The sequence below is a fragment of the Triturus cristatus genome, chromosome 3_2 (assembly GCF_964204655.1).
Source record: "Triturus cristatus chromosome 3_2, aTriCri1.1, whole genome shotgun sequence".
NCBI lineage: Eukaryota > Metazoa > Chordata > Amphibia > Caudata > Salamandridae > Triturus > Triturus cristatus.
The window spans coordinates 789,509,763-789,536,638 of record NC_140584.1 but is presented as its reverse complement, the minus strand read 5'-3'; the positions used below and the strand labels follow the sequence as shown (position 1 = coordinate 789,536,638).

Here is a 26,876-nt window from a genome sequence, read left to right as displayed (position 1 = left end):
GACTGCACGGGGCTATCACTCTGGGGCTGTGTACACCCTGAATTCTGAACCTGGTTCTCATTCATCAATCTGTTGTAATTAAGAGGACATTCCCGCTTCTAATGCCCTAACCTATTCCAAGAAGGAGAACGATTCGATCTCTTCATAGTTGCTACATCAATCCTAGTACTCAGATCAATTGGAACACCACAACCTCTACCTTGTTGCGGGAACCCTTTCCACCTTGCATCATAGTGCCTTGTGCCTGAATTAGGTCTGGTAGGAAATTGCGTAGACACAAATCTTTTCTTAAAGTTGCCTCCTCTTTGCCAGATTAACGTTTGACACACATTTTGCGTTTGTGATGGTTGGGTTGGTTTTCACAGAAACCCCGATCTTGCTGACACAGAACACTTACTGAGAATCCTTTCACACTGGCTTCGCATTTGGTGCAAGGTCTCTCACGTGCATAATACAAATGTGATTTATTATTACATCCATATGGCGACACAGCTATCAGTAAAACACAAACAATGGTTGCCAGATTACAATCTCAGCTCAAGGCATGGACGCCATTTTTTATATATATAGCCTTTTGTTTCCTAACATAATCAGAGGGGACACTTCTGCTGATCTCGATGGGTCCCTATATGCTGAAGCTTCGCCTAGCTGCTGTGACCAAGACGGGGTCCTACACTCTTAACCGACAGGTGAAGGGGTAAGATCATCCAGAAGGGGTTTTTTCTTGGCAGAACACACCTGCCCACCATAGACATGCAAAGTTATGGTTAGCTTTTTAGGAGTGTGCTCGATTGTTATAATCCTTTAAATGTATGCATATATAACGTGTCTCAACAAGATGGTGAAACTCTTCATTTTATTTTCTGTGTTGACACTTATTATAACTTTTATCTGCTTCTGTATGTGAATCATCACAGCTCATATATTCTATACAACAATAACTCTGGATCAATAAATATTAAAATTGCCCCTTTGTGTATTTTTCATATATTTCTCTGAGCAAGAAAAAGCACGAGTGACTGAGCGAACGTTTGAAATCTGTCACCACGGTTCCTGAGGGACCAGAGTTGTCATGTTCAGTGGTTGCCAGAACTGTTCGCTCCCTGTTCAGGTTTAGGGGGGCTGGTAGTGGCACTACGAGCTTGCCAGTAAAAGGGACAACATATCCTACGGGGATGCATGGAATCAGTTTTTGTTGCACCCAAACGAGCAGTTCCTACTGATTCGGAAACTACATGACATGGCGCCAACAACATTGGTTGGTTTCTTGTTCGGTATGGATCAACTGAGTTCAATCGTGCTTCCTCAAAGATCCCTATATACGTTTTAAGCCGGAGATGTCAATGGTGATAGGGAACATCCTCCTCAGCTGAGTAGGTACATCCTACGTGTTGGCCGTTAGTAAATTCAAGCCTGAAAGAAAATTTCTCCCACTTCAACATGGCCTCACATTAGATGGTGGAGATGTTACCTTCGTGGTAGAGGCGCAAAAGGAATTTAGGATGAAGGTATTTTACTCATGGGTTAAATTCCTTGTTGTGGATGACGCTACACTGTTAATTTCAAATATGAAGTAGGTGAAATATCAGGCAAATACACTTCCTACGAGGAGGTAGAAATTCCTCTAGCTTTCCAAGAACATAATTGGTTCAAAAGCACCCTTCCTCATAGTATACAAAATGTGAGACTGGGCCCACTCAGCAATGAGAGGGCGACATCCAAATGTTGACCGTCTGACTGTAGGTCAGATACTGGGATTATATAATAGTCTTGCAACAATATACAGAAGCATTACACAATTCATGATGCGAACATTAACACTCACTCCTGCGTGGACTGTTCAAGTGGTAGCACCACAATGAGCTACACCAGGCATCAGCCCTCAAACATTAAATGCAGTAATGGGAAAGATTCCCACCAAAAGGGAAGAAATTCAATTTTGGAGTGCACAAAAAACAAACCAGCTTGAAGCAGTATATCTGCCAACGTGCCTGCAGGAAAAGCATAACATGCTAACAATTTGCTTGCTAATGGGGATGGCTCCCCCAATAGAAGACTGTTCCACTTGACGTACAGTCTTTGCTGCAGTCTATACCAGAACACATAGTATCCCTTCTTTGGCTGTTCTGCTTGAGGTATTGAAACAGGTACAGAATGTTCACGGGGTAACACCTGCCCTGTACTTAGGGATGAAACTGATGGGCAATTTTATGCCATCATTTTGAGCAAGATAAAAGGGGAAGCAGCAGACTTAGCTATATGCCAGCGCCTGAGAGATTTAACACCTACCCAACAGGAGAGCAAATTGCCTTAAATTAACGAAGAAACCTATGCTACACTGGGTAGAGCTAATTTGGAAGCCGAACCTGGGGAACCACAGGTAAAGCTTAATTCTGAGAAGGATAACTCTAAGCAAGCACTCAACTCTTCCATGAAGAAGAAGTGGGATACAAAAAAAAACTACGCAGGAATCTACCAAAAAACAATACAACTTACATAACCGTGATAATGTTAAACCACCTGACAGGTATCAGAACACTGATACACGTTCCTCTCGTTCCTTTCAGGATACATCTGACTGACGTTCAGAGAGAGGAGAACAATCAGACCGGAGATCTGAAGAACATGTGAAACCAAGAAAGGACCCATACAGCTCTTCTGAATACATAATTAAGAAAGAAGTTACACCTAAAATATTAAAACCTCAATTTAAAAAGAAGAAGGTAGCCGGACTAAAGGTCAGGCATGTCGGAATTTTGAAGACTCTGCTTCTGAACGGGGAGTGGGAATTAACAATGCTGGACAGCGCATCAGAAGTCGCAATAATTCACCAGGACCTGGTGGATTGTCTTGTGGGGGTAGCGTTGAGTGAGTGTATCACGGTGGAAACACCTGATACTTGGGTAAGTGTCTCACATTGGTTATACGAAATCCAACTACGGCTGGAAGGGAAAGCATCTAGATTTATAAATGTCCTCTTTTGGCAGGAACTCACTTAAGGTAATGACATTTCACTGGCCAAAAAAGATTGCCAACCAGACTTCGTAATGGATTGCCCAAATGGGGAAATGGTTATATTACCACCCTTCTCTGACCTAGTTCCAGAATCTATTAAGCACTCATATGCCAGGAACTGGGCATTCGCGCTAGCTCCTGCATTATACTGCAAACATGTGGTGTGGGGTGATGGTTCACCTTATCATAACATACCCTTGAGGACAACCCCACAACATTAGAGACAATACCTTATAAAAATGTAAGCAAAATAGCAAGTTATGGAGATCCTAAGACAACTTGAATATCAAGGTGTGATTGAAAGTTACACATCTTCCATGAATAATCCTCTGTTTCCTGTAATGAAACCAGATCAATCACATTGTCTAGTGCAGGGGTACTCACAAACTTTCTCTTGGGGGCAAATTTACAGTGTCGTTTGTGGCCGAGGGCCGCACCTTGGGGGCGGGGTCATTGGGGGAGGGGGCGGGGCTAAAGCAACAAAAAAAAACTGTGACCATGAGGTGGAATACAGGTCCCTGCAGCGGACGCCTTCGTCCACTGAGCCACCGGACCCGGCATACAGATATCTCTCTCTCTCCCTCTCTCTATCTCCCTCCCTCCTCCGTCTCCCTCCGTCCTTCGTCTCCCTCCCTCCTCCGTCTCCCTCCCTCTCTCCTTCTATCCGTCTCTCTCCCTCTCCGTCTCTCTCCGTCTCCCCCTCTCTGTCTCCCTCTCTCTCCCCTCTCCGTCTCCCTCCCTCCCTCCCTCTGTCTCCCTCCGTCTCCCTCCTTCCCTGTCTCCCTCCGTCTCCCTCCCTCCGTGTCTCCCTCCATCTCCCTCCCTCTGTCTCCCTCCGTCTCCCTCCCTCCGTCTCCCTCCCTCTATCTCTCCCTGTCTCTCTCCCTCCCTCTCCCTCTGTTTCTCTCCCTCTGTCTCTCTCCCTCTGTCTCTCTCCCTCTGTCTCCCTCTCCCTCCCTCTGTCTCCCTCCCTCCCTCTGTCACCCTCCGTCTCCATCCCTCCCTCTGTCTCCCTCCAACTCCTTCCCTCTCCCACCCTCCCCCTCCCTCCGTCTCCCTCCCTCCGTCTCCCACCCTCCGTCTCCCTCCCTCTGTCTCCCTCCCTCTATCTCTCCCTGTCTCTCTCCCCGTACTATGAGTAACCCTGATCTAGCACATGCAGGTGGCCACCATGGGGCTACAAACGGAGCATTGGACACAATTACCGCCCACATGACGTTCAGCTCAGAGGCTGCTGCTCTCAGTATTCCACCTTGCCATAGTTCTATTGTGAATTATTCCACAATCAACTTTGCTGTATGTCCCAATAGCAAGGGGCCAGTTAGCTCTATAAAATCTTTACCCACACCTCCCAGTTTTAATTGAACCTCTGCTGACACACCTTACCTTCTTGTTTTGGTCAAGTTTTCCCCCTTGAAAGAAAATTCTGTTGAACATTACTCTCAGCCAAAAAATAAGGTAATTCAGTGGATTAATAGGAATTTGGGGCGCAAAATTCAGCTGTTCAATCACATTAACATGGTCAGGGGGGGTACCCTGGGTTAGAATCCATTCTAAACAAGCATTGGCATAGCCAATAGGTCTCGCCTTTGGGACTTTATAAGTGTTTAGCCATGCAACAGTTGATATTGTTGCACCAAGGTTAATGTGCTGCATAACTAAATACTTATAAGGTCCCAAAAGCGAGACCTATTTGCTAAGCCAATGCTTGTTATTTTATGTGTGTTCGCAATATATAGTGAGAGGCACGCGCAGAGGACATTGGAGCACTTGACATGCCAGAGAGAAACACAAACATTGAACATCCAGTTCCAATAGCATTCAAATATAAATGGCACGCAAACAGCTGTCACTGATGCACTGAAAAACAGGAACACGGATATGACCTCAAGATGACGTACACCAGCAGGCAATGCAGCCCCCATTCAAAAAACAGTACTTTTGGAGACAGTAAAGAAATTTGGATTAATATCAAGGGATCTAATCGAAAAAAAGTAAGACATTCTTAGAAATATGACAAAAGTTTTCAAAATAACAGCCGTTCAAAGTGTGAAACTGAAAGATAGCAAAAATAGAGTGTGATTCAGTACATACATGTTTAGACTCATTCGCTTCAACCCGCTGCTGGTTGAAATTGTGTTGAAATCAGATTAAAATGTTTGATCTGTGATGCGTACAAACCCGCTGTGCAGTGTGATAACTGCGTCTTCAGACCTGAATCTTTAAGAGGGCTCCGACGTTTTAATATATATGTGTGACCACCAGATCGTGACGATCTATACCTCAATGCTCTGCTCCATCTGGGGGGCGGCCGGGTGTTATTTACTTACTTTAAACTTTGTAACTATTTTCATTTATTTTACAAAGGTGTCAGAGCGGCTGCAGTGAAGATTCTCCGGGGCTGCGAGGACGTTGACACCACGGACACAGGAAGCTTCTTAAAAGGTCCTTTAAAAGTCAGCTGTAAAAGCGCTAGTTACAGCTGATTTTTAGGGCCTGTGCTTCGCGCTGGGTGCCGGGTGTGACGTCTCAGAGGCTCAGGCCAATCAGAGGCAAGGATAAGCAAAGAAGATGGTCGCAGGAGCAAACGATATGCTCCTGCGGCCATCTTCTCTGTTTAAACTTTACAGGAAGGACTCGTATGGCAACAAGGTCCGCGGGCCGCCAATGAAGGTCGGGCGGGCTGCCAGCGGCCCGCGGGCCGTACTATGAGTACCTGTGGTCTAGTGTTAGATTACAGACACCTGAACACATCTACTCGCACATTTACAGTACAAAATGCACACAGTTCTGCACTAATGACTAACATTGTGAGAAAGAAATATAAAACAACGCTAGTTATCTCTAATGGATTCATCTGCCAAAAACATAGCGCCAGGAAGCAGGAATTCGACTGCCTTCACAGCACTAGGCTCACAGAAACAATACTGCCCCAGGGGTGAAGGAATAGCCCTGGACTATTTTCAGCCAGAGTCACGGAATTACTTGAGAACTTTGAATGATCAGGTACTATCATATGTTGATGGCATGTACTTAACAGACGATGACCTGATGGAGCACTTGACCAGAGCGGACCGCATAATCTTGGGGTTCGCTCACATGGGCTATAGATTCAATTGTTAAAAAATCAAAAATTGCCCATCTCAGTGTCTTATTTTTGGGATACAAGCTTTCAAGTGAAGTCAAGAGCCTGGCAGCCCTTTTTTAGAAAAACATGCCTTGCTTCAACCTCAAACTACTCTGAAAAGGCTACAATCCATATTAGGATTTTTACATTTTGGCAGAACATTAATTGCTCATTACGCAGAACCGGTAAAACTATTCTACGGACATATATGGACACACTGGACACAAGAACACATGGAAATGTTACGTTCCGTACAAGCTGATATGATAGCTTCTGAACACTTAGACACGTGTGAATACTACTAACCTGGTAATCCGTGTAATTGCTAGTACATTAGAATACACATATATCATGTTAAATGAGGGTGATACAGTACCAATTGCATATAAATAATTCCACCTCTATACAATTGCTGAAATGCGTTTTGCAACAACTGAAAAGAATCTGACAGCAGCTCAGACTGTTGTAGTGAGAGAGAGTGTCGTGGATCAAGGGAAACAAATTCATGTTGTGACCCCTGCAATGACCTTCGAGGCGGTTACCAGAGCTAGTGTTCCAAACACAAAAGCTCTACATCCAAGATGGGTACAATGGGCAAATTCCCTCACTGCAACAGAGGTAGACTACCGATTTGACTCTAAATGACAAACAAAAGCATTTCTCCAGTACGAGCAAAAATATCTTCTGCCTAATGAAATAACGCCTCTTGAACGCTATGACTACATCATTTAGACTGATGGTTCTGTACAACCGGCTATAGGGACAAAACAGCAATATTCTGCCACCTGCGCAGTCATAAAAGGCAAAATGCATGATGGAGAATTCCATCCTGAAAAAATCTACACGCAGTCACTTGGTGATTGTATGGCACAGTTGGCAGAACTTAAGGCTCTAGTACTGGCACTACAGAATATGGATATTAATAATAATAATTAATAATCCCACTTTTAAAGTGCCTGGTTACACTGAACTAGTGTGTCCCCGCGCTGCGGTGCAATCTGCCCTCGGCAGCGAGAATGCCCTACCCTGGAAGGGAGACTATGTGGAGGGAAAGAGATAAGTTTTCAGTTTTTTATGAAAAATAGCCTCTGAAACCTCCAACCGGAGGCTCAAAGGGAGTTTGTTCCACTGCTGTGCTGCCAGATAACGAAAGGAGTGGCCACCCATCCTTGCTGTCTTGATGGTAGGAACACACACCTGACCAGTCCCGCTCGATCTGAGTTGCCGGGTCAGTGAGTAGGGTGTAAGTAGACCAAAAAAGTAGGAGGGGCCCGTCCTATGTATGACCCGGTGGCAGATGCACAGCGCCTTGAACAGAACTCTCTCCCTGATTGGCAACCAGTGGAGGGAAGCAAGCGCCCTCTTAGAAGAGGTTTTCCTCGCGAGCATAAGAACCAAACGAGCAGCTGCGTTCTGGATACCTTGGTGTCGCTGCACGCATTTAGCGGTAGCACCCAGGTACAGTACATTACCATAGTCCAGGCGCGATGTCACCAGGGCATGCACCATTGTTTTTCCGGCTGCAGTAGGCAGCACATCCAGGGTTTTCCATAGGCCCCGCAGGACTCCAAAACAGGCGCCTGCCACCCGCCTGGTATGATACTCAAACAAGAGCTTGGTATCCAGCCATACCCCAAGGTTATTAGCCTGTTCACAGGGCGTGGGGGTGGGTTCCAGAGTCTGTGGCCACCACGCCGATGACCATACTGATGGAGCCTTCCCTATCACAAGCTGGATGCTGGAATCCTTACACTTATAGTATGTGATTCCTATTATTGTGTGGAGTCATATAATGAATATCATCATTATTGGAATCAGAATGTATTCAGGGATATGAAAGGCTGCACAGTGAAGAACAAGATACTTTGGGAACAGGTTAGCAAAGCTGAAAGAATGCTTACCACGGGCTCATGTCATTGATACACTGAGTCATCAACGTGTTGGCGTACATATTGCTGGGAATTCACTGGCCTCATTGTTCTGACCAATTCTCAACAGTCAGCTGTGGGGGGTCCTGGGTAGCTACCAATCTCCTCTCGCTGCCAAGCAGGAAGTTCCTATGGAGTGTTTAATTACAAGCAAAGCCTTTTCTCTTCATATGAGACAATGACGAACAACAATTAAGTATGCCTTCTACCTGTTTCAAAAACAACGACTACTGTGCAGTCCACCAGTACAGAAACACAGATTTCAATTCGTAATCCAGAGACGAACAAGACCTATATACAAAATAAGAGAGGCACAATTCAAGAGAAATTCTAACAGTAAGTACAATCAGCGATTGTGATTCATAACAAAAAACGATGCGAGAGGTCTTTTATTCTTTTGTACCTTGTGCTTCTATATTTCACTCCATGTCAACAGACACGACATTTTCTGAACAGCCAACACGTTTTGCCCACAATTCGGGATTCTTCAGGGCGTAGTAGGACTGGCTGGTTCCCGAACACAACAGGCATCTTCTACTGCATAATATTACACGTTTAGTCAGATCCAAATCTTAATTTATTGTACAAGGTAGTGTACATGAGCTCCAAAAAATTCTTCATAGAATTGGGACACACACCGACTCTCTACGATCTGTCATGGCCATACAACGGCCTTGGATGCGAAGTATGACACAGTTGGTGTTTTAAAGTTGGATTGTTGTTCGGAGCTCGGGAACTAGCCAGTCCTACTATGCCCTAAAGAAGCGCAAATTGTGGAACGAAACGCATTGGCTGTTCAGAAAACTTTGGGGCAGATTTATATCAGACTTGCGCCACTTTTACGCCGCCGTTGCGTCACTTTTGTGACGCAGCGACGGCGTAAACCCTGCGCCATGTTGCGCCCCATTTACATCGTGAGGCATCTATGGAGATGCGTCACGGTGTAAAGCCCTGCGCCACATGAAACCTGCGTCAGGTTTCATGTGGGCGTTTCTACTCAGGGGGGGCGTTCCGTTGCAGGAACGCCCCTGAAAAGTGTCTCAGTGAAATATATAAGATTTCACTGAGTCACTTTCCCAACGCTGATGCGTCAAAACCCTGCGCCTGCTTGAAGCAGGCGTAAGGCTTGACGCACCATGTTAGGGATAGGGTAGGTTGGAACAGTGCTAGAGTTGCGTCGCGCTTGCGACGCAACTTCAGCACTGCGCCAACCTTACGCCGGCAGATGCGTCACGTATCTGCTTGTCCTTGCGCCATGATGCACCGCATTGTAAATGCGGCGCATCTGCGGTGGCGCAAGGGCAAACTTGCTTGACGCATCTTCCCTGGCGCATCCATGCTGATTTGCAGGGATGCGCCAGGGAACATAAATCTGCCCCTTTGTGTCTGTTGACATGGAATGAAATAAGCACAAGATACAAATGAATAAAAGACCTCTTGCATCATTTTTTTGTTATGTATCACAATCGCTGATTGTACTTACTGTGGGAGTTTCTCTTGATTTGTGCCTCTCTTATTTTGTATATATGTTGATTAATGAAAGGCCATTGATGGTGGCTGGCCTTTAGAGGTGGGCATTTGTTGGAGATTTAGTTGATTGACCTGGTGTATTTCAGAAGTCAAACACGTGTAGTTGTGTGGCAAACAGTTTCCCTTGCTGCCATTTGCTTGTTTAAGTCAAGAACAAGACCTATGTCAACAGACCACAGATCTTGTTTCCTTCTAATTAGAACCAGGTTTTAGAGCTGCCCAAGATAGAATGCACACCTTCTGGATATTTCATCGACTTTGATGACTTCTCCGACGACGCTTCGGAGGTACCACAGCCTCCACCACCCCTGCTTTTCGATCTGAAGTTGCGTGTCTTCTATCATTGGCTGAAAAGAACATACCTTGTATTACCATGGTTACACCTTTAAATTAGAATTGCGGTACTTTTCCTAATACTTTGGATTGGTTCCAGGCCTGGGCGTAGTTCACAGAGAATTTGCTACGGGGAGTGACAAAAAAACTCTGCGGAGTTCAGCAAATGGTGAAGTGCAGTGCAAACTGCCATTCGTGCTGATCTTCCTGCCGCTCGGGTAGAAATTCTTACCATTTTCAAGCGGGCAAAAAACTCTGCATCACTACTCAGAGCTGAGTTTTCTGCACTCCACAAACTTCCCAAATGGAGTGGAGTTCACCGCCCAGGCATAATTGGTTCATGACTGTATTCTTCTTACTCTTGAATGGACTTTGTCCCAGAACATTCTGAAGTGCACAACGTAAATTTGGTTCTAAAGCCACAAACATCAGCACACCGTGAAGAAAGAGACTTCTCCGTGGTGAACATTCCAGCTGGGATTGTATGAGACAGGGTATGGCTTGATGTGTATGGTCCCACTGAACTGTTGCAAATTCCACATTTGTTTAAAATTTCATTGAATGACATTATCACCCCTTGCACCATTTCTAATGATTGTGATATTCATACTATATATGACATGTTAGAAGATCTAAAACATTCAACTGTGTTTTCTTCTGATGAGTTATATGATGATACAGCTAACTTTGAAGAGATGTTCTGTTATCAGCATTACAGTGACCATTTTCTGCATTAAGCAAGTAAACTTTGTGAGGACTTTAACTTTACCTCAATGGGAACGTTGCCCTACACCACCAAAGAGTTTGCACAAAAATTGTATTATTTTTATGATTATGACGCATCTGACCTAGCCTCATTTTATTATAGGCTTGCACCATCACCTGCAAAGAAAAACATTTGAACTGACACTAAGCTGATTTATTCTGCTTCCTTTTTTTACTAACTTTCTGTACATGGTTTCGACTTTCGGAGGGGTTCCGTAGATGTAAAATCTAACTGGGGAAATAAGGATTGACAAGTTTAGGGAACAGAGGCTTTATTTAGGGCCTGCTTAATACCACAGCAAATGATTTTCCTGAACAACACTATGCAACAGACTACCTCTCTTGGCCTGACCAAGATAAAAGACTTAAACACACCATGGGTTCCCACCCTTACACACTTTGACAACTGGCAGCAATTAACACCGTATGATGAACACAATATTGATACAATGCTGCGTAAGAGCAGGCATAACTCATCAGATCCCATTTGGAATGGATGGTTCATATGGCCATTAGATACTAACAAGTGTCCAACAGATTCCTAGGTAGCATCAAGGGATTTAGTGCAGTTAGGCCAGACATGCGTTATGTACAAGATAAACATTTGGGGGTGGTAACAACTTACAGTGTAGGTAAGCTGTGCCTTCATTTGCTAAGAACCTCAACACTGTCCAGGTAAGACAACACTGGTCCTTTGATCTGATGACCTGGACTTACTAGACGTTCTATTAGGTCCTTGGAAACCAAGTCAAAAGCGCTTCCTATATGCTATCTCTATAATGAGATATGGAAAATATCTCAACAAGAAGCTTCTGAAAGGTTGTGTGAGATTGACAGGTCTAATTTAGAACAAGCTCTGGCAGTAGTGGACAATGGTATGACCACCTTATCATCTAGAATTTATTCCCTTTGTATCATTGTTTCATCCACAATAGATGTGCTACAGCAAGAGTTGTCGGCATTACAGCATGGGCAGTCCAAGCTTAGGTTGATTCTTTTGTTGAGCTGGAAATTACAGATTCTAGGTTCTGGCCACGTGCCCTGGTAAAACATTAATATCACAGATCTGTTTTCACCTTGCCATCTTTCAGAACAACAAATAGCATTGGCAAGGAAAGATGCTAAATATACAATGGTACACATTGAGAAGCTATAGAAATTACCTTTTACCCTTGCAGAGATAGCAACCTTTGATTGGCTAATACATGGGTACATAACACTGCCGACCATCAAGTGGGCAGGTAAGAAGCGTTCGGTGAAGAGTTCATACATGAACAATGGGAACTTCCTTTCAGGTTCCGTTGCAGGAATATGGGCACTACAGTTTTCCTCAGTGGTTTGGACAGTAAAAGTACCATAAGTGGTCCCCTGGTGTGCAAGGACGTTTCTTTGCATGGGGCCTGCTATGTGTTCATGGCAAATCTTTCTTACCACTTGAAAGGGTCTCCAGTGGCCGTGATACGTCCGAATTTCAGACTACTCTCAAATGGGAGTTACCTGATGGTGAACAATCAGGATTGCTGTGGAATGAAGTAAGGTGTTGCCTATGTGGTGACCGTATCTTCCATTGTAACTTGTTGCACACAAGTCCTATTTCCTTCTACCCGTGTATTTAGGGATGACACGCTGTGGCCTTTAATTACTCCAACCAACGTGCTCTTTGGCACCCTGAGCAAACTGAAAGCCTTATTATTTCAAAAAGATGCAGCATTAACTTTGGCCAATGAGACTTTTGATCTTCAGGTGGTGCATTCCTCTTCGGAGATAGAGGCGCTTTTCCATATTACTTTCCCACAACATTTTGGGGAGCTTGTCCCTAGTATTTCAACATGTCTAATATGACTGAAATTGTAGGGTTTTTCATAAGCATAGGCTCTGGGTTAATTAGCACTTCCCTGATGGTGTTTGGAATCATTTCATCCTTCATCCACTCCATTCTCAGAAGCATCTTTGGAGGGCCACTGCTGGTCCTTATCCTGGTTACATGGTTACTGCTTTAGTTTTTTCTCCACAATGGATGTCATAGTTCAGGTACAAATGGAGCTGGCACTGCCTCATGTCCTGCTGTGCAATAAACGCATGGTGCATTTCTTTGTCATGCCTCTGCTTCAAGAATTGGATGAGTTTCTGTCTTTCCGGCCTGTAGGGCTTCATTTGGTACAGCCTGTGTTCTGCTGCCTCTGATGCACTCACGAGTGTGCCCTGGACCTGTGCTTTGGATCACAGTTGGTTTAACCTTGGAACATACACGGGCTGGTTGACCTCCTGAAGGCCAATCTGTACAGCTGTTCCCTATGAATACCTATTCTCCTGGCCGAATTCTATGAGCTCCTCTGGGTTGCCTCCACACCTGGTGATGTGGATCTGAGATCTGTTTCAATGGAACAACAGGTGACTTCCTCCCTCAGCCAATGACGATGCTACACCTCTCATGGAACACCTCAAATTCCCTCAACAGACTGATCCTAAGACCATGGTTAGAGGCACCCTCGCCCACAGGCCCCTGTCAACCTGTACGGAATTCTGTGTCACCATGTCCAACCTCATCACCCCTCGGCCATCAACTCCCACCCCTACATCCTAATCGACAACCTCAATTTCTACTTCGATTAACCCACCAACGCCAACTCCGTCCCCCTCCTGGAAAGCCTGAAAAACATTGGTCTCAACCAACTGGTCGCCGAACCCACACACTCCGCCGCACATACACTCAATGCCATCTTCACCGCCAGTGACAGAATCAAATTCAACCACATCACAGAACTCACTTAGACCGACTGCACCATTGTCCATTTCACCATCTCTGACTCCCAGCACACCATCGCCATGCACCACAATGCCACCACTGCAGGTGGGGCAAGGTAACTGACATGCAATGGACACAGGCCCTCAGCACCACACAACCCAAACTTCAGCTGACCTCAACCGAGGCTTCCAGGGCTTCTCCACCTGGATCACCGACTGCGCCAACAGAGTCGCCCTGCTGAAACCAGAAAAGGCCAACAACACCTCAAAACAATCCAGTTGGTTCACCACAGAGCTCAAAACCACCAAGTGCAGCTGCCACCAACTCATGAAGACCTAGCGGACCACAAACAGCCCCTCCGACAGGGCCGCTCACAAAGAGGCCATTAGCAACTACCACCTGCGCCTTAAGCAAGCCAAGAGAACAGCCATCTCAAAGGGGCTTTTCAGAATAGTCAAGGAATTCTCCAACCGGACTGCCTCTGAGAACACCGCCCACCTCTCCCAAGATCTCTGTGACACACTTCCACAGCAAAATCGCCACCATCTACAACAACTTCAACCCCAAACCCACCTCACTCAGCCCGACAACCTCAAACTCTCAGCAAACACCAGCTGAACTATTACCACCTGGTCTACACCCACCACGCAGACCACCATAGCCATCATCTCTTCCATCCACTCTGCGGCACCCACCACCCTCTGCCCCACCACCTTTTCAAGCTCAGAGTCAACCCTATCAACACAGAACTCAACGGCATCCTCAACACCTCCATATCTATAGCAACTTTCCCGGAAAGATGGAAATCTGTAGAGGTCAGACCCCTCCTAAAGAAACCCTCGGGTGACTCTAGTGACCTCAAACACTACTGACCAATCTTCTTGCTCCACTACCCAGAGAATGCACTGGAGAAAGCCAAAACAAACAACTCACCGAATACCTGGAATACAACGACCTCCTTGACACCTCTGAATCAGGATTCTGTGCCAACCACAGCACCAAGACCATGCTGATCGCCACCACAGATGACAACCACAGCACCAAGACCATGCTGATCGCCACCACAGATGACATCAGAACTCTCCCTGACTGTGGAGAAACTGTGACCATGATCCTCCTTGACCTCTTTGCAGCATTCAACACCGTCTCCCACCACACCCTCATTGGCAGACTCTACAACATTGGCAAACAACAAAACATCCTCAAATGGATTGCCTCCTTCTTCACAGGATGCACGCAGAGCACCCGACTGCCCCGCTACAACTCTGCACCCAAGGACAACATATGCAGTGTATCACAAGGATTATCCCTCAGCCCAACCCTATGCAAAATCTACATGAGAGCCCTCATAGACATCATCTGATCCCATGGACTCAACATAATCCCCTATGTAAAAGACACTCAACTAATCCTCTCGCTCACCAAGTACCCCTCCAATGCCAAAAACAACTTCTGCAATGCCATGACCGATGTAGCCAAATGAATGAGAGACAACTGCCTCAAACTCAACTCCGACAATACAGAAGTTCTGATCTTCGGGAAGAAAACCTCCACCTGGGACGGCACCTTGTGGCAAGCAGAACTCGGACCCACACCAACCAACCATGCATGCCACCTCAGCATCATCCTCGACAGCCAACTGACCATGAAATGACAAGTCAACCCAGTCACCTCCTCCTGCTTCTATACCGTTCGCACGCTCCGTCGATCATTCACATGGATCCCAATCACCACCAGAAAGACCATCACACAGGCTCTCGTCACCAACCGCCCTGACTACGGCAATATTCTCTATGCTGGAATCTCCATCCAACTCCTCGGAAGACTCCAGACCATACAGAACGCTGCTGCCAGACTCATCCTAGACCTTACCAAACTGACCCACATCACTTCACACCACAGAAACCTACACTTTCTCCCCATCCAGAGGAGATGCCAGTTCAGGATCCTCAACCATGCCTACAAAGCTCTTCATGACCAAAGACCATCCTACATCAACCACTGACTGAACTTCTACCTGCTCTCTTGGCACCTACACTCTGCTTTCTCCCCTTGCTCACACTCCCCACATCCAACACAGCCGCAGCAGGGGGCACACCTTACCCTAGCTTGCCACCAAGAGCTGAAACACTCTGCCCCTCTACTTCTGAACAGCACCCTCCCTGGCAGATTTCAGAAGAAAGCTCAAGATCCAGATCTTCGACAGAGACACAGCATCCTCAGCACCCAGATACCCTAGGGGTGATAGTGCCACGCCTTCCAAATACTGACTGAAATATCCATTCACCATTCCTCAGTTCCAAGGTAAAATTGTCTCACTGACTAACAACCCAAGATCTTGAGACTGAAAGCGAAATAGCACAAATCCTCATATATTACACAGTTTTAATAGCTCTTCATGTTAAGAGGTCCTTAATGTGTTATATGAACTAAACAACAGCAAAGTGACAACCAAAAGTTGACTCTCATAAATCGCATTTCTGCATCTGCTCTGCACGTCTGCACTTTGTTAGTTTTGACAATTTCTTTGGAATTTGGCACACTGTCAGGTAGTTGGCTGTGTATGGAACTCTTGCAACAGTTTATTTACGCAGACTTTTTATTAGATCAAACTATACTTTATTTCTTTGTGTAGGTTGTTTTGTTTTGTAAAGCACCAACTGTTATCAAGCCATAATGTGGACGTTGTTCACTAGTGCTCACTGAGTGTTTCAATCTCACTCCTGATTTGAAAATGACATTCAGTTTATCAATTGGTGACATATCTCGCAAAGCATTTCTTTTTGAGCAAATCAGTGATAGAATGTCAGAAGTAAATCAAACTTATGAATAAGTCACATGTACTGAAAAAAATTGTGAATTGGCCATAAGCTTTTAAAAATGTGTAACTGCAGATGGGGTTTAATACACATGAAAATCATTAATGTTACCTTTCTTAGGTCAGTGAAATATGTAGAAACCACGTCTTTCATGGAATTCTCTAGGTCAGAATTACATCACTTAATTCAAATTGATTACCTTAATCAATGAATCTTTATAAAAGACAAGGACAGTGCTATCACTACCAGTGGTGTAGCTGGGTTGCCTTGGGCCCTAGTGCAAGCAAAGTATCTGAGCCCCCTCACTAGGGAGATATCTCAGTTTGTCAGCTCTTCTCAACATACCTTAACCTCCTTCAATTTAGTCTGCATGTCCAATTTCAAAACTCAGTAGCATTCTCCTATACACACTATTGGATTTCCACTCCATGCACCGCATTTCTGCAAGTTAAAGCCATAACCTTAAAAAGCTTTACCAAAGCCAATAGGTTTGACCCTTTTAAAATGCATGCACACAAAAATATGCAGGGACCCTACACTCACATTGCTGCCTTCACATAGATACACCCCTCATGCTGCAAGCATGCAGTCATATGCCTCACTCATCACTCACAGAGGCACAACTTTCAACCTACAGACTGTTTGTCCTCGGCTAACAAAATACAATGGTAATCCTGCATCCACACAGGCACATCCCTCAAAATGCATTCACAAAACAAGGGGATTGTTCTGCACTCAGACAAGCACACTGCTCACACAAAGGTACATTGCTTACTAGCAAGCAGCAGAGTTGGTACAGATGGTGGCATAGGAGGCACAGGTTGAATATCTGGTGCACCGGTCAGTCCACTAGTGCAATTCAAATCTGTTGAGGTAAGCTACACTGAAGCCTGAATGGACACTGAGGTTATCAAATATCCCATCAGCCACGCATGGACCAGCTCTGCAGGCTATGTGAGTATGATCTTTGTGGACTTTTGCTGGTACAAGTTTTGGCATCAAACAAAAAGTCCCCCTTGCCTTATAAAAAACAAAGTGTTTGTTTCCTTTTTAGTGCAAGGAAAGAAAGATAGAAAGCAAGAAAAAAGAAAGCAAGAAGAAAAAAAGAAAGAACGAAAGAAAGAAAAAAAGAAAGAAAGAAAGAAAGAAAGAAAGAAAGAAAGAAAGAAAGAAAGAAAGAAAGAAAGAAAGAAAGAAAGAAAGAAAGAAAGAAAGAAAGAAGAAAATAGTATGCCAACTAAATGTGGATGGAATGCGCTTCAATAAAAAAAATGAAAGAGTAAAGCTTTGCTTTGTGAGCCAGGGGTCTCAAACGAAGTGCCAGAAGTAGGGAGAAGGCTAGAGGTCACAGTTCCAATCTCTGACTACTCCCAAATGATGTCCATGGGAACAAGTGTGACACTGTAGGGCCAGTGCAAGCTACCTTCAAAGACATAGAACAAGTGTGGCACTGCAAGGCCAGTGCAAGCTTCCTTAAAAAATATGAAACAAATTCAGCACTATAGGTCAGTGTAACCTTCATTCGAAGACATGGAACAAGTGTGGCACCGCAGAGCCAGTGCACGCTTTCTTCAAAGACATGGAACAAGTGTGATACTGCAGGGCTAGAGCAAGCTTCCTTCAAAAACATGGAACAAATGCAGTACTATACGGCCAGCGCAAGTTTCATTCAAAGATATGGAACAAGTGTGGCACATCAGAGCCAGCACAAGCTTCCTGCATAGACATGGAACAAGTGTGGTACTGCAGGGCCGGCGCAAGCTAGCTTTAAAGACATGGAAAAATATGGTACTGCAGGACCAGCCAGCGCTAGCTTCATTCAAAAACATGGAACAAGTATGGCACTGAGCAGCACCGTTTAATTCCTGCCTTACATAAAACGAGTAAGAAGCATTTCAGAGTTGGTGCAAGTGTAAGAATAAGCACTGGGGTGTATGATTGAAAACTTGACTCTATAGTATAGCAATATTTCCGCACACAAAATAGGTATTACACTGGGTAAAGGTACGCACTTCCCAAACACCCCCAGAACACATACCTATCTGGCCAGAAATAATGCAAGCTTCCCTCATGTGTACACAACATGGACAGCATCTGCAGCAGCTGTCCAAGCCTGTGTGTAAGCACACACACACAATGTGCAGCATTTGGCAGGAGTGTAAGTTATCCTCACATGAAGCACAAGTATAGGATGGTCAGCAGCAGTGCAATAGCCTCACATACAAATGGGAATCACATTGGTAGCAGCATCTAAGCTTATTTCAGCCACAGAATACCCAGAGTAAAGTATAGAGGTGGGTGAGCCACTGAAAGCTCGAGCCAGATGGACACGACGTCCAGTGCCTAGGTGCCATGTCAGGGCTCAAGCGGCTGTTGAAGTCAGATGGGAAGAGGCCTGACTTGTACTAGCTGAAGTACTGGTAGCTAAGCCCCTGAGTGCACACAAAAAAACAGGTTGCCCCAGCGCTAGATCAATGGTAGAGTTTGCTCTTTGCCTCACCTCTTCCATCGGGTGATACCGGGTGTAGTCATACCCTGCCGGAGATCTTCTGGAATGAAATTCCATTGTGTCGAGGACCAGCATCCCCTGCACATTCTCTCTCTGCACTCTGGAAAGCAAACGAGACAGGTAATTATGCAATAGAGCTAATCTATCTGAAGAAAGTAATATATAAGAAAGCACAGTTACCTGGGGCCAAATTTATGAAAGGGTTTGCGTCATACTGTACCATGCAAGGAGACGCAGGGTGATGCAAAACATAAAATAAGATTTATCAAGCCATGCAAGGGCCTTGCATAGCTTGATATATCTAGAGTAACGCAAGGAAGCGCAAATCACTACCTTGCTTTGCTCTGCGGCAGGGAGGCATGACATGGGGGGAGAAGGGGTGTCCCTTCTGATACATTCCCAGATTTAGTAACACTCGTAGATCTGGGAATGCATTAGGACTGTATGTCTCCCCACAAGAGGCGAAACAAGGAGAAATATCTTTATTTCTCCTTGTTGTTTCCTCTTTCTAAGTGTGCTGCTTTGTGCAGCACACGTAGAAAGAGGAAAATGCCCATGAGGATTGAATTTGTGCAGGAAGGTGTTCCTAACTGCACAAATACAATCCTGCCTACAACACAGACAGAGTGCCTGGGTTGGCGCTGGTCAGCAGTTTGTGTGCCAGTGCAGGCAGAAAGCAGGAATGCGCTGTGTAATGTTATATGCAGCACATTCCTGCCCTCTGCCTTTCATGCGGTGCAGCAAGGTGGCTTGCTACGTTGTTTGATCATATGGTAAATATGCCCTACATGATACTTACTGTTGAGGTGCAAGTGAAACATTCCATATCATAAATTACTTTCAGTTGATTTTTGCTTCAAGCAAATGATGCTTTCCGTTACAGAAAAAAAAGTCCTCGGTATGATCAGCGTGTAGCCAAAAAGGCCAACTTTGTAATCTTTCTGGAAACATGTAAATGAACATTTAAATAAATCTGTGTTACTTTTGACAGTCTCACTTATGAAGTTGCTTACTGAGATTACCTTTTAAAAACAGATCCTGCTGCTGTGATATGGTCCAAATTGGATGATTAGCCATTATTATCATCAAAAGATATTAACAAAGCCATTTTGTCATGATTTTTCATTGTCCTATAACATATAACAAACAGTTAAGCATTGACCTGGGTAAGGTATATTTTATGGAGAAAAACTAATAAAACACTTCATCAGGCCATGATGAGGGGGGTGTGAGCTGTTTTGTTCAGTTGCATAAAATATCAATATTATGAAATATCACTGACAGAACAGTGTGAATTTGGAAGCATGAATCAAGTCAATAGTCAAAGGCAAGATGATATGTATTTCTTTATGGCCACATTACAATTCATAGAGTCATGGAATAAGGAAAGAAGCAATATATCGTATCATCAGGAGATTTTATGTATTTGCAAAGTTTTATATAGTGCTGGCTAGACCCGGAGGTATCAGAGCGCTTTACATGAGGTTCAGCGAATTACATGTTACATAATTACATCAATTACAGGAGCCTAGTATACACATGGTAGAAAAACATGAGATTACACAATAATATGAATCATGGAGGGAGGAGGCGGGGGAGGTAGGGAAACACAACGGGGATACGAGGAAAACAATGTCAGATGTCCGGCTGGGTAGTTGACGGCCGAGGGGGTGAACCAGAGCCAAACTCCTCTATAGCTGCATAGGACAGCTCCACCGGGCATCGGCCAAGATTGCTCAGGTCCCACGGTGAGTGCAAACAGTTAAGGTATCCGCCCATGGGGGATCATCATTGTTCCATCGAAAGCACCGGTCCTGGTGTTATTGGGAAGCACCGTTCCCCTCGTCCTTCAGCTCACCCCCAGGTGAAGAGTGGGGAGAGGAGAGGTGCAAGGGACAGTTCCAAAGTATGCAGAGTTGTGGGACAACCCATTGTTCTTGCCTTCAGCCCTCTTGGCGGGAGTGAAACTGTGGAGGAGTTGTGCATAGAAACCTGATCCTTATCAGATTTTAGTCCTCTATAGGACCCTAAGAGACATTGCAGAATTGTTCTGGGCGCCATTTTAGAGTCAGGCAAGCCCGGGACTGCTCTTTCCTTCAATTAGCAGGTCTCACTATGTCCCCAGTAAAGAGCGCTGATTATAGGAATCTGTTGATCCCCGTGACTCTACAGCTGGTCTTGCCTCTGGTTCTGTGATTACTTTTACTCTGCTATGCCTTTTATCCAGTTTATACATCGGGACCCCGATGATTGGTCATCCTCCCTCTCCGGTGGCATTTACCTGGCATGCTCCATTTTGGGGTCAGGCGCAGCATATCCCGCTTTAAAATACTAGCAACGTTTTTATGGGGGTTTAATTCAGGCACCCTTTGGTCCTTAAAACTCCCATTTGGATTGCTGGCATGCGGGACCCTCGCGTCACTGGAGCCGTCTCCCGCGAGCTCCCGGCGTGTTCACCAGGTGATGCTGCATCTCGCGTTGTCACGGACTCTCCGCAGGTACCGGGGGATCGTTGGGTGATTCTTGGGCTTATTGGTTGCTGCTTCGCGGGCTCTGTGTCTGCATTGCTCCGACTACGACTAAGTGTCTTGTACTCTCCAGAGCCCGCGGCGCCATCTTAGGGACCCTTGCTTGTCTCTCGGGTCTCCGAGCTCATTGATTTCCCTAAGCATTCAGGCAACCTCACTCATATTTCTCAGTCCCGGCTGGTACCCCTTGTACCCATTGTCATCAGGATCGGATTAGTGGCTTTTTGGGCTACATAAGTTCTCCGAATCTGGCCAAGACAGCTGCGTGGCTATGGATACGGTGTGGACCACGTCCACCAGGCCATCTTGACATTTGACACTGATATGTTTGAAAGCTCCAAACTCTTCAAATAACAGGAATAGTGAAAGAGCTAAAAGCACCATTATCTTTTTTTAATATTTGGTACCACGCTGTGAAGGATAACCCTCTGAAAAAGACTGGGACGAAGGCAGTGGAACATGTCAAAAATAGGGCCACGTAATGACGTAACCAATGTAGAAATTGTATCTAAAAATTATTTGAAAAATAAGAGTGGTTTCAAGGTCATTTTAACTGGATGACCGAGACCAGTGCTTTGAAGTTTGTGAAGAAATGTTGAAAGAAGTATGAAAATTAGGAATAGCAATTTCCTAATTTGATTTCCTATCAGGAAACCGCTAATCTTTATGTATGCATTCCTAATGCTGCGCAAATAAACCTACTTCATGCATATTAATGATGTAGGTCACAATTTACAACCTGCTAGGATTTGCTGCCATCACAGGCATGGTGGCATGCTGGGCTCATCAGACCACCATGTCTGTGATTGTTTTTAGTAAAGCAATTTTTATTTTGTTTTAAATGCAACCAGTTTTCCTTAAAGTTCCATTTTTAGGTCTTGCCTGACCCAGCGCATGCGCTGATCTGGCAAGACTTTTAGTAAGGGCTTAAAAAAATGCTACCATGGCCAGCCTAGATAGTGAGTGCACGTGCGCGGGCGCCCGCTTATGAGCAGAGGCGCCATATGGCTTTCCTCCTCATGCTCATTAAGCGCAGCGCTGGCCGCGCTTGCGATCACTTTCGCGGGCGCTTTGATGTTCTTAGTGAGCCGCGTTACTTTGCTTGGCTTTGAAATTGCTTTCACTTTCGTGCTTGTTAAGGAAAAACGATTGGGCTGTTATTTATTCCTCTACAGCAGTCAAAATGTAATCCACAAGCTTCATTTTCTTGTGGATTGCTCATAAAATCAATTTATATATCTGATAAGATTTTGGTCCTGATATTTGCGAGCTGTCAGTAATGCTCTCTGATGAACACAATTCTAGGTAGCCTTTAATGAACATTCATATTAATTTTCTTTATTATGTTATTGTCTTGCAAATAAAGAAAGAGCAAAGGAGTAACCACTAATAAATCTCTTTTAGATGTGGCTTCTTTCTGCAAAGTTTCTTTAAGTGCAGTAACACGTGTCAGGGCGGCAAAATGTGAAGCGTCTCAAATGACTAACCCTGGGAGGCTGGAAGTCTGCATTTTCTTTGTCGGCTTTAGACCTGCTGGTCCCAGAAAGCGTCACCAACTAGTATTTAACAAACTGAGGTATCTTACCAACTTATGGGCCTCATAATTTTCATGCCATGTCAATCAGGATTTTATGATATTCTTCGGATCGAAGGACTCTTATTTAGGAGATTAATCAACATTTATTTTTGGTTCTTTCTAAGGTTTTCGGACTTTTCAGTGCGGGAAATCTTGTGCACACAAAACACCGGTGTCCTTCTCTTGGTCAAATTCTCATCTAACCTTTCTCCGTAATGTGGGTGGCTCTTCTTTTCTTCACTACCACCAGTGCTTTGAATGGGCCGTTACGGAGTACCAGCACTTTTATTTTGACAGGGAGAGTACCAACACTTTTCAAGGGTGGTGTAATACTTTTAATTGAGACTACGAACACTTCTCAGAAACAGCAGGCCCCTCTCCTGGGGCTGGCGCCCGGCCAGGGCGGGCTGCAGCTGGGCCTTGCTGTCTGTTATTCAGGATGGATTGGCACTCACGCCCTTTTATGGACTGTTGCCTATACCCAATTTCCCTTTGTTCCTCGCCTCTACCCTGGCCCTATCTTCTTCCACTAGCTGTGGAGTTCTCTCTGTTTCTACCTCGTCTCGCACCCCCCCCCCCACCCACCCCACAACCAGTGGTCGCACCTGGTACCCCCTCCAACCTCACATCCTTTTCCCTTCGTGTCTAATGAACTGTGTTTCCGTCACTGCTCTCTCTCCCTGCCAATGTCGCCGTTCTCTCCCAGTACCCTGTGTCTCTGGCCCTTCCCCAATGGCTGTCTCTATTCTTCTCTCCCTGTCTCCTTTCGTAATGCACTCCCGTCCTTTGTTGACATTGTCACTCTCTGCTCTCCTCACGCGCCCTCTCTCCTGAAGTGTCAGTAATCGCGGCCATTCGTCCCTCCCGTCACTCTCTCCCTCCTTCCCTCGCTCTGTCCGTAACAGCATCACTGCTTCTCCCGCTCCTGTCCGCCGGTGCCTCCTCACACTCCCTCGCTGTCTGTCTGACACCCTCTCCCATCCTGCCATCTCCCTCACCCCATCTCCCATCCTCCCATCTCTCGCCGTCTCTCTCCCATCCTGCTATCTCTCTCACCATCTCTCTTCCACCCTGCCATCTCTCTCTCCCATCCTGCTATCTCTCTCACCCATCCGGTCATCTCTCACCCTCTCTCTCCCATCCTATCATCTCCCTCACTCTCTCTCTCCCATCCTGCCGTCCCTCTCACCCTTTCTCTCAGCTCTTCTGCCAGGCTCCCTCTGACAGACCCCCTCCCGCCTTCACTCACTGCCCTCTTCTCTTTCTCTCTGCCCTCTGTCTCCCCCTCCTCTAGCCCGTCTGTCCTTCCTTCCTTTGACAGTAACAGTCTGCATTTCTTTTTCGCCGCTCCCCTCTTTCTCTGTCCTCCTTTGTGCCCTCACTTTAGTCTCTGTCCTCGTTCTCTCGCGGCTCCTGCCATCCACCATCTATGCCTCTCTCTCCCATCCCATCTACCCCTCTCCGCTCACTCTTTCTCTCATTGTCTCTCTCTCTCCATCCTCTCTGCTACCCCTTTCTCTCTCTTTCTATCACATCGACTTTATACTGTTCTCCCTCTCACCCTCTAATTCTATCTAATATAACCCTTTTGTTTCTTTTGTCTCTATTACTAATTATCCCTTTCTCAAATTCTCCCTCTCGCTCTAACATCCCATCTACTACCCCACGCTCCTGCTCTCCATGTCACAGTGAGAGAGTATTGTTCTCTCTCCTCGCCCGTCTACTAGCCCTCTCTCTGACACCCAGATGCTGCTACTCCTTCTTTCTCCCTCCCTCATTTCCCCTGCGTTCCCTCTCTGCACCCCTCTTTCACGTCAGGGCCTTTCTCTCCCCTCCTCCCCAGCTATGCCTCCTTAACTCTGCCCTTGAAAAGGATGGTAGTGGGTAAGGTCAGGGCCACTGGAATTGTGCGATTCTGCTGCAATGGCAAACTTCGCATAATTTTGTATTTGCCGCATTTGCCACGTCATCCATCATCCGCAGATTGTAATAAAAACACATTTTTATGTTGCAAACGGATGAAAAGTTACAAGACCTATAGCAACTCGAATTCTTGTGCATGCACCGGAATGCTTTTCGCTAGATTTGACTGGCATTTTTAAGTTCCTTATTGCTGTATTCAGGTGTTAAATTGTAACTAATAACATGCACCCTATTCCCAGACACTATTGCCAGGTGTATAAGTATTGAAGTAAAACTATGATAAAATGTGCCGAATTATGCTGCATAATTTGCCTTTTCTTGCTGCATAATTTGTGCAACCCTGCCACATAATTTGGTCCTCTTCCGTCTCACAATTGCAGTGGCCCTGGATAAGGTGTAAAGCCAATGGTAGGTGCAGTAGGCTTCATGGGTTCACCGAAAAAGTCATGTCAGGTTTCATAAGTTTTTTAAAATACATAAATTAATTAAATAAACAAACAATGAGGGCGACTAAAAATATGTGCACTGACTTCAGAATTGGATGAGCTGGGCAAGAACAGCCACAATCCAATGTAATGGAGCGATTCAACAGACAATATTTAACTTTGCTGTTGCACCACCAATTTTTACACTAATGTACACCAGTGAACTGTAACATAAGCAGAAGCCAGAAGGACAATGTCAGGCTCTCCATTTACGAAGTGGACCAGAGGAACCAACACATTTTTATTGTTTTTATTTATTACAATTGTTCGATATGCTAGACAGCAGCCACACTTTTCTACAACCTAACTTTAACACATTGGCATTGCCAATAGCTCTTGCTAAACACTTAAAAGGTCACAAAGCAAGACCTATTGGCTATGCCAATGCTTGTTTAAGAGTAGGCAGTGGTCCTTGGGGCTAATGGCTGCTCCTAAAAAATATGTTTTAAACATTCTCAAAGGGGGAAAGGTACCAAAGGGTTACCAAATAAGTTATGCCACTTTTAAAATGGTAAAGTATTACTGTTTTGCAACCGGTATACATACCATACCGATTTGGTATTTGAATGCCCAAAACACACCCCTTCCAAAACCTGAATCACAAATGCAAATTTCTCCTGTATTGTATTTTGTACATCAGAAAAAGCATTTTTCTGGTTGCACCATTTGCAACCGGAAAAATGCTTTGTACATCTGGCCCATAGATACTACTTGGCTGTTCTCAACGACCTAATATCTACATGTTTCAAAGTAAAAATTGAATATGCAAATAAAGTCGCAGTCAGGAACATTTTATATATACATTGAACAAATTAATATTCATTATGAAAACCCAAAGAGCTCATGTTAAGGAAAACTGCTTATGTAATGACATTTTGAAGTGAGAGCATAACGATGCGAGAGAGAACTGGGTCAAAACAAAATCCCTTCGTTGCATGTACACTGTGATATGGACATAGTAGAGTAACTAATTGGAGCCTTCATTACTGTTGCTTTAAGGCCAGGTTGTATGAGGTTTTCAGGGTCATATTTTTGGCTGGAATAAACAATGCAGGGATTTTCCATGTTCCCAGCAAAATAGAAATGTGGCCGCTGGGTTGTTCGCTTGAAATTAAACACGGCCTGTTTTCAGCCATTTGAAATAATTTCGTGCCACCACTGGGTGGTATCTGATACCTCTCTCTCATGATGTCTTATGTCTCCATATGGAAGAGTTGGGCCTTTGGCAGGTACTATGGGCCTCAGTTACTACAAAATGACGCAGTGCGGCACAGCAAGCCATGTTGTGTGCCGAGCTGCGTTATTTAAAAGCAGAGGGATACATCATATTAACAACAGTACTACACATCCGTGTGCTTTCCCCTGCGCTGGGGCCCAATTGGCTGCCATGCGCCAGTGCAGGCATCCATGCGTCATGTTTCAAGGGTGCCTGCGTTGCGGGGATGCACAGAAACAATCACTGATGGCATTTTCCTCTTTCTATAGGTGCTACAGAATGTAGCACACATAGAAAGAGGGAAAATGAGGAGAGAAAAAACGTATTTCTTCTCGTTGCGCCACCCCTACGACTCTCCTGGGGAGGTGAAGTTTTC

The 26,876-nt window shown here is 45.1% G+C and overlaps 1 protein-coding gene across 5 annotated transcripts in view; it reads right to left on the bottom strand.

The window, feature by feature from the left end:
- The window catches only part of CPO (carboxypeptidase O), a 523,455-nt gene that overhangs the window by 156,319 nt on the left and 340,260 nt on the right, over positions 1 to 26,876 (bottom strand). For all 5 annotated transcript variants that reach the window (XM_085648890.1, XM_085648886.1, XM_085648887.1 and 2 more), the window contains one exon: positions 18,764 to 18,872. In XM_085648890.1, the coding sequence (XP_085505016.1) occupies positions 18,764 to 18,872 (109 nt within the window). The remainder of the gene's footprint in view (positions 1 to 18,763; positions 18,873 to 26,876) is intronic.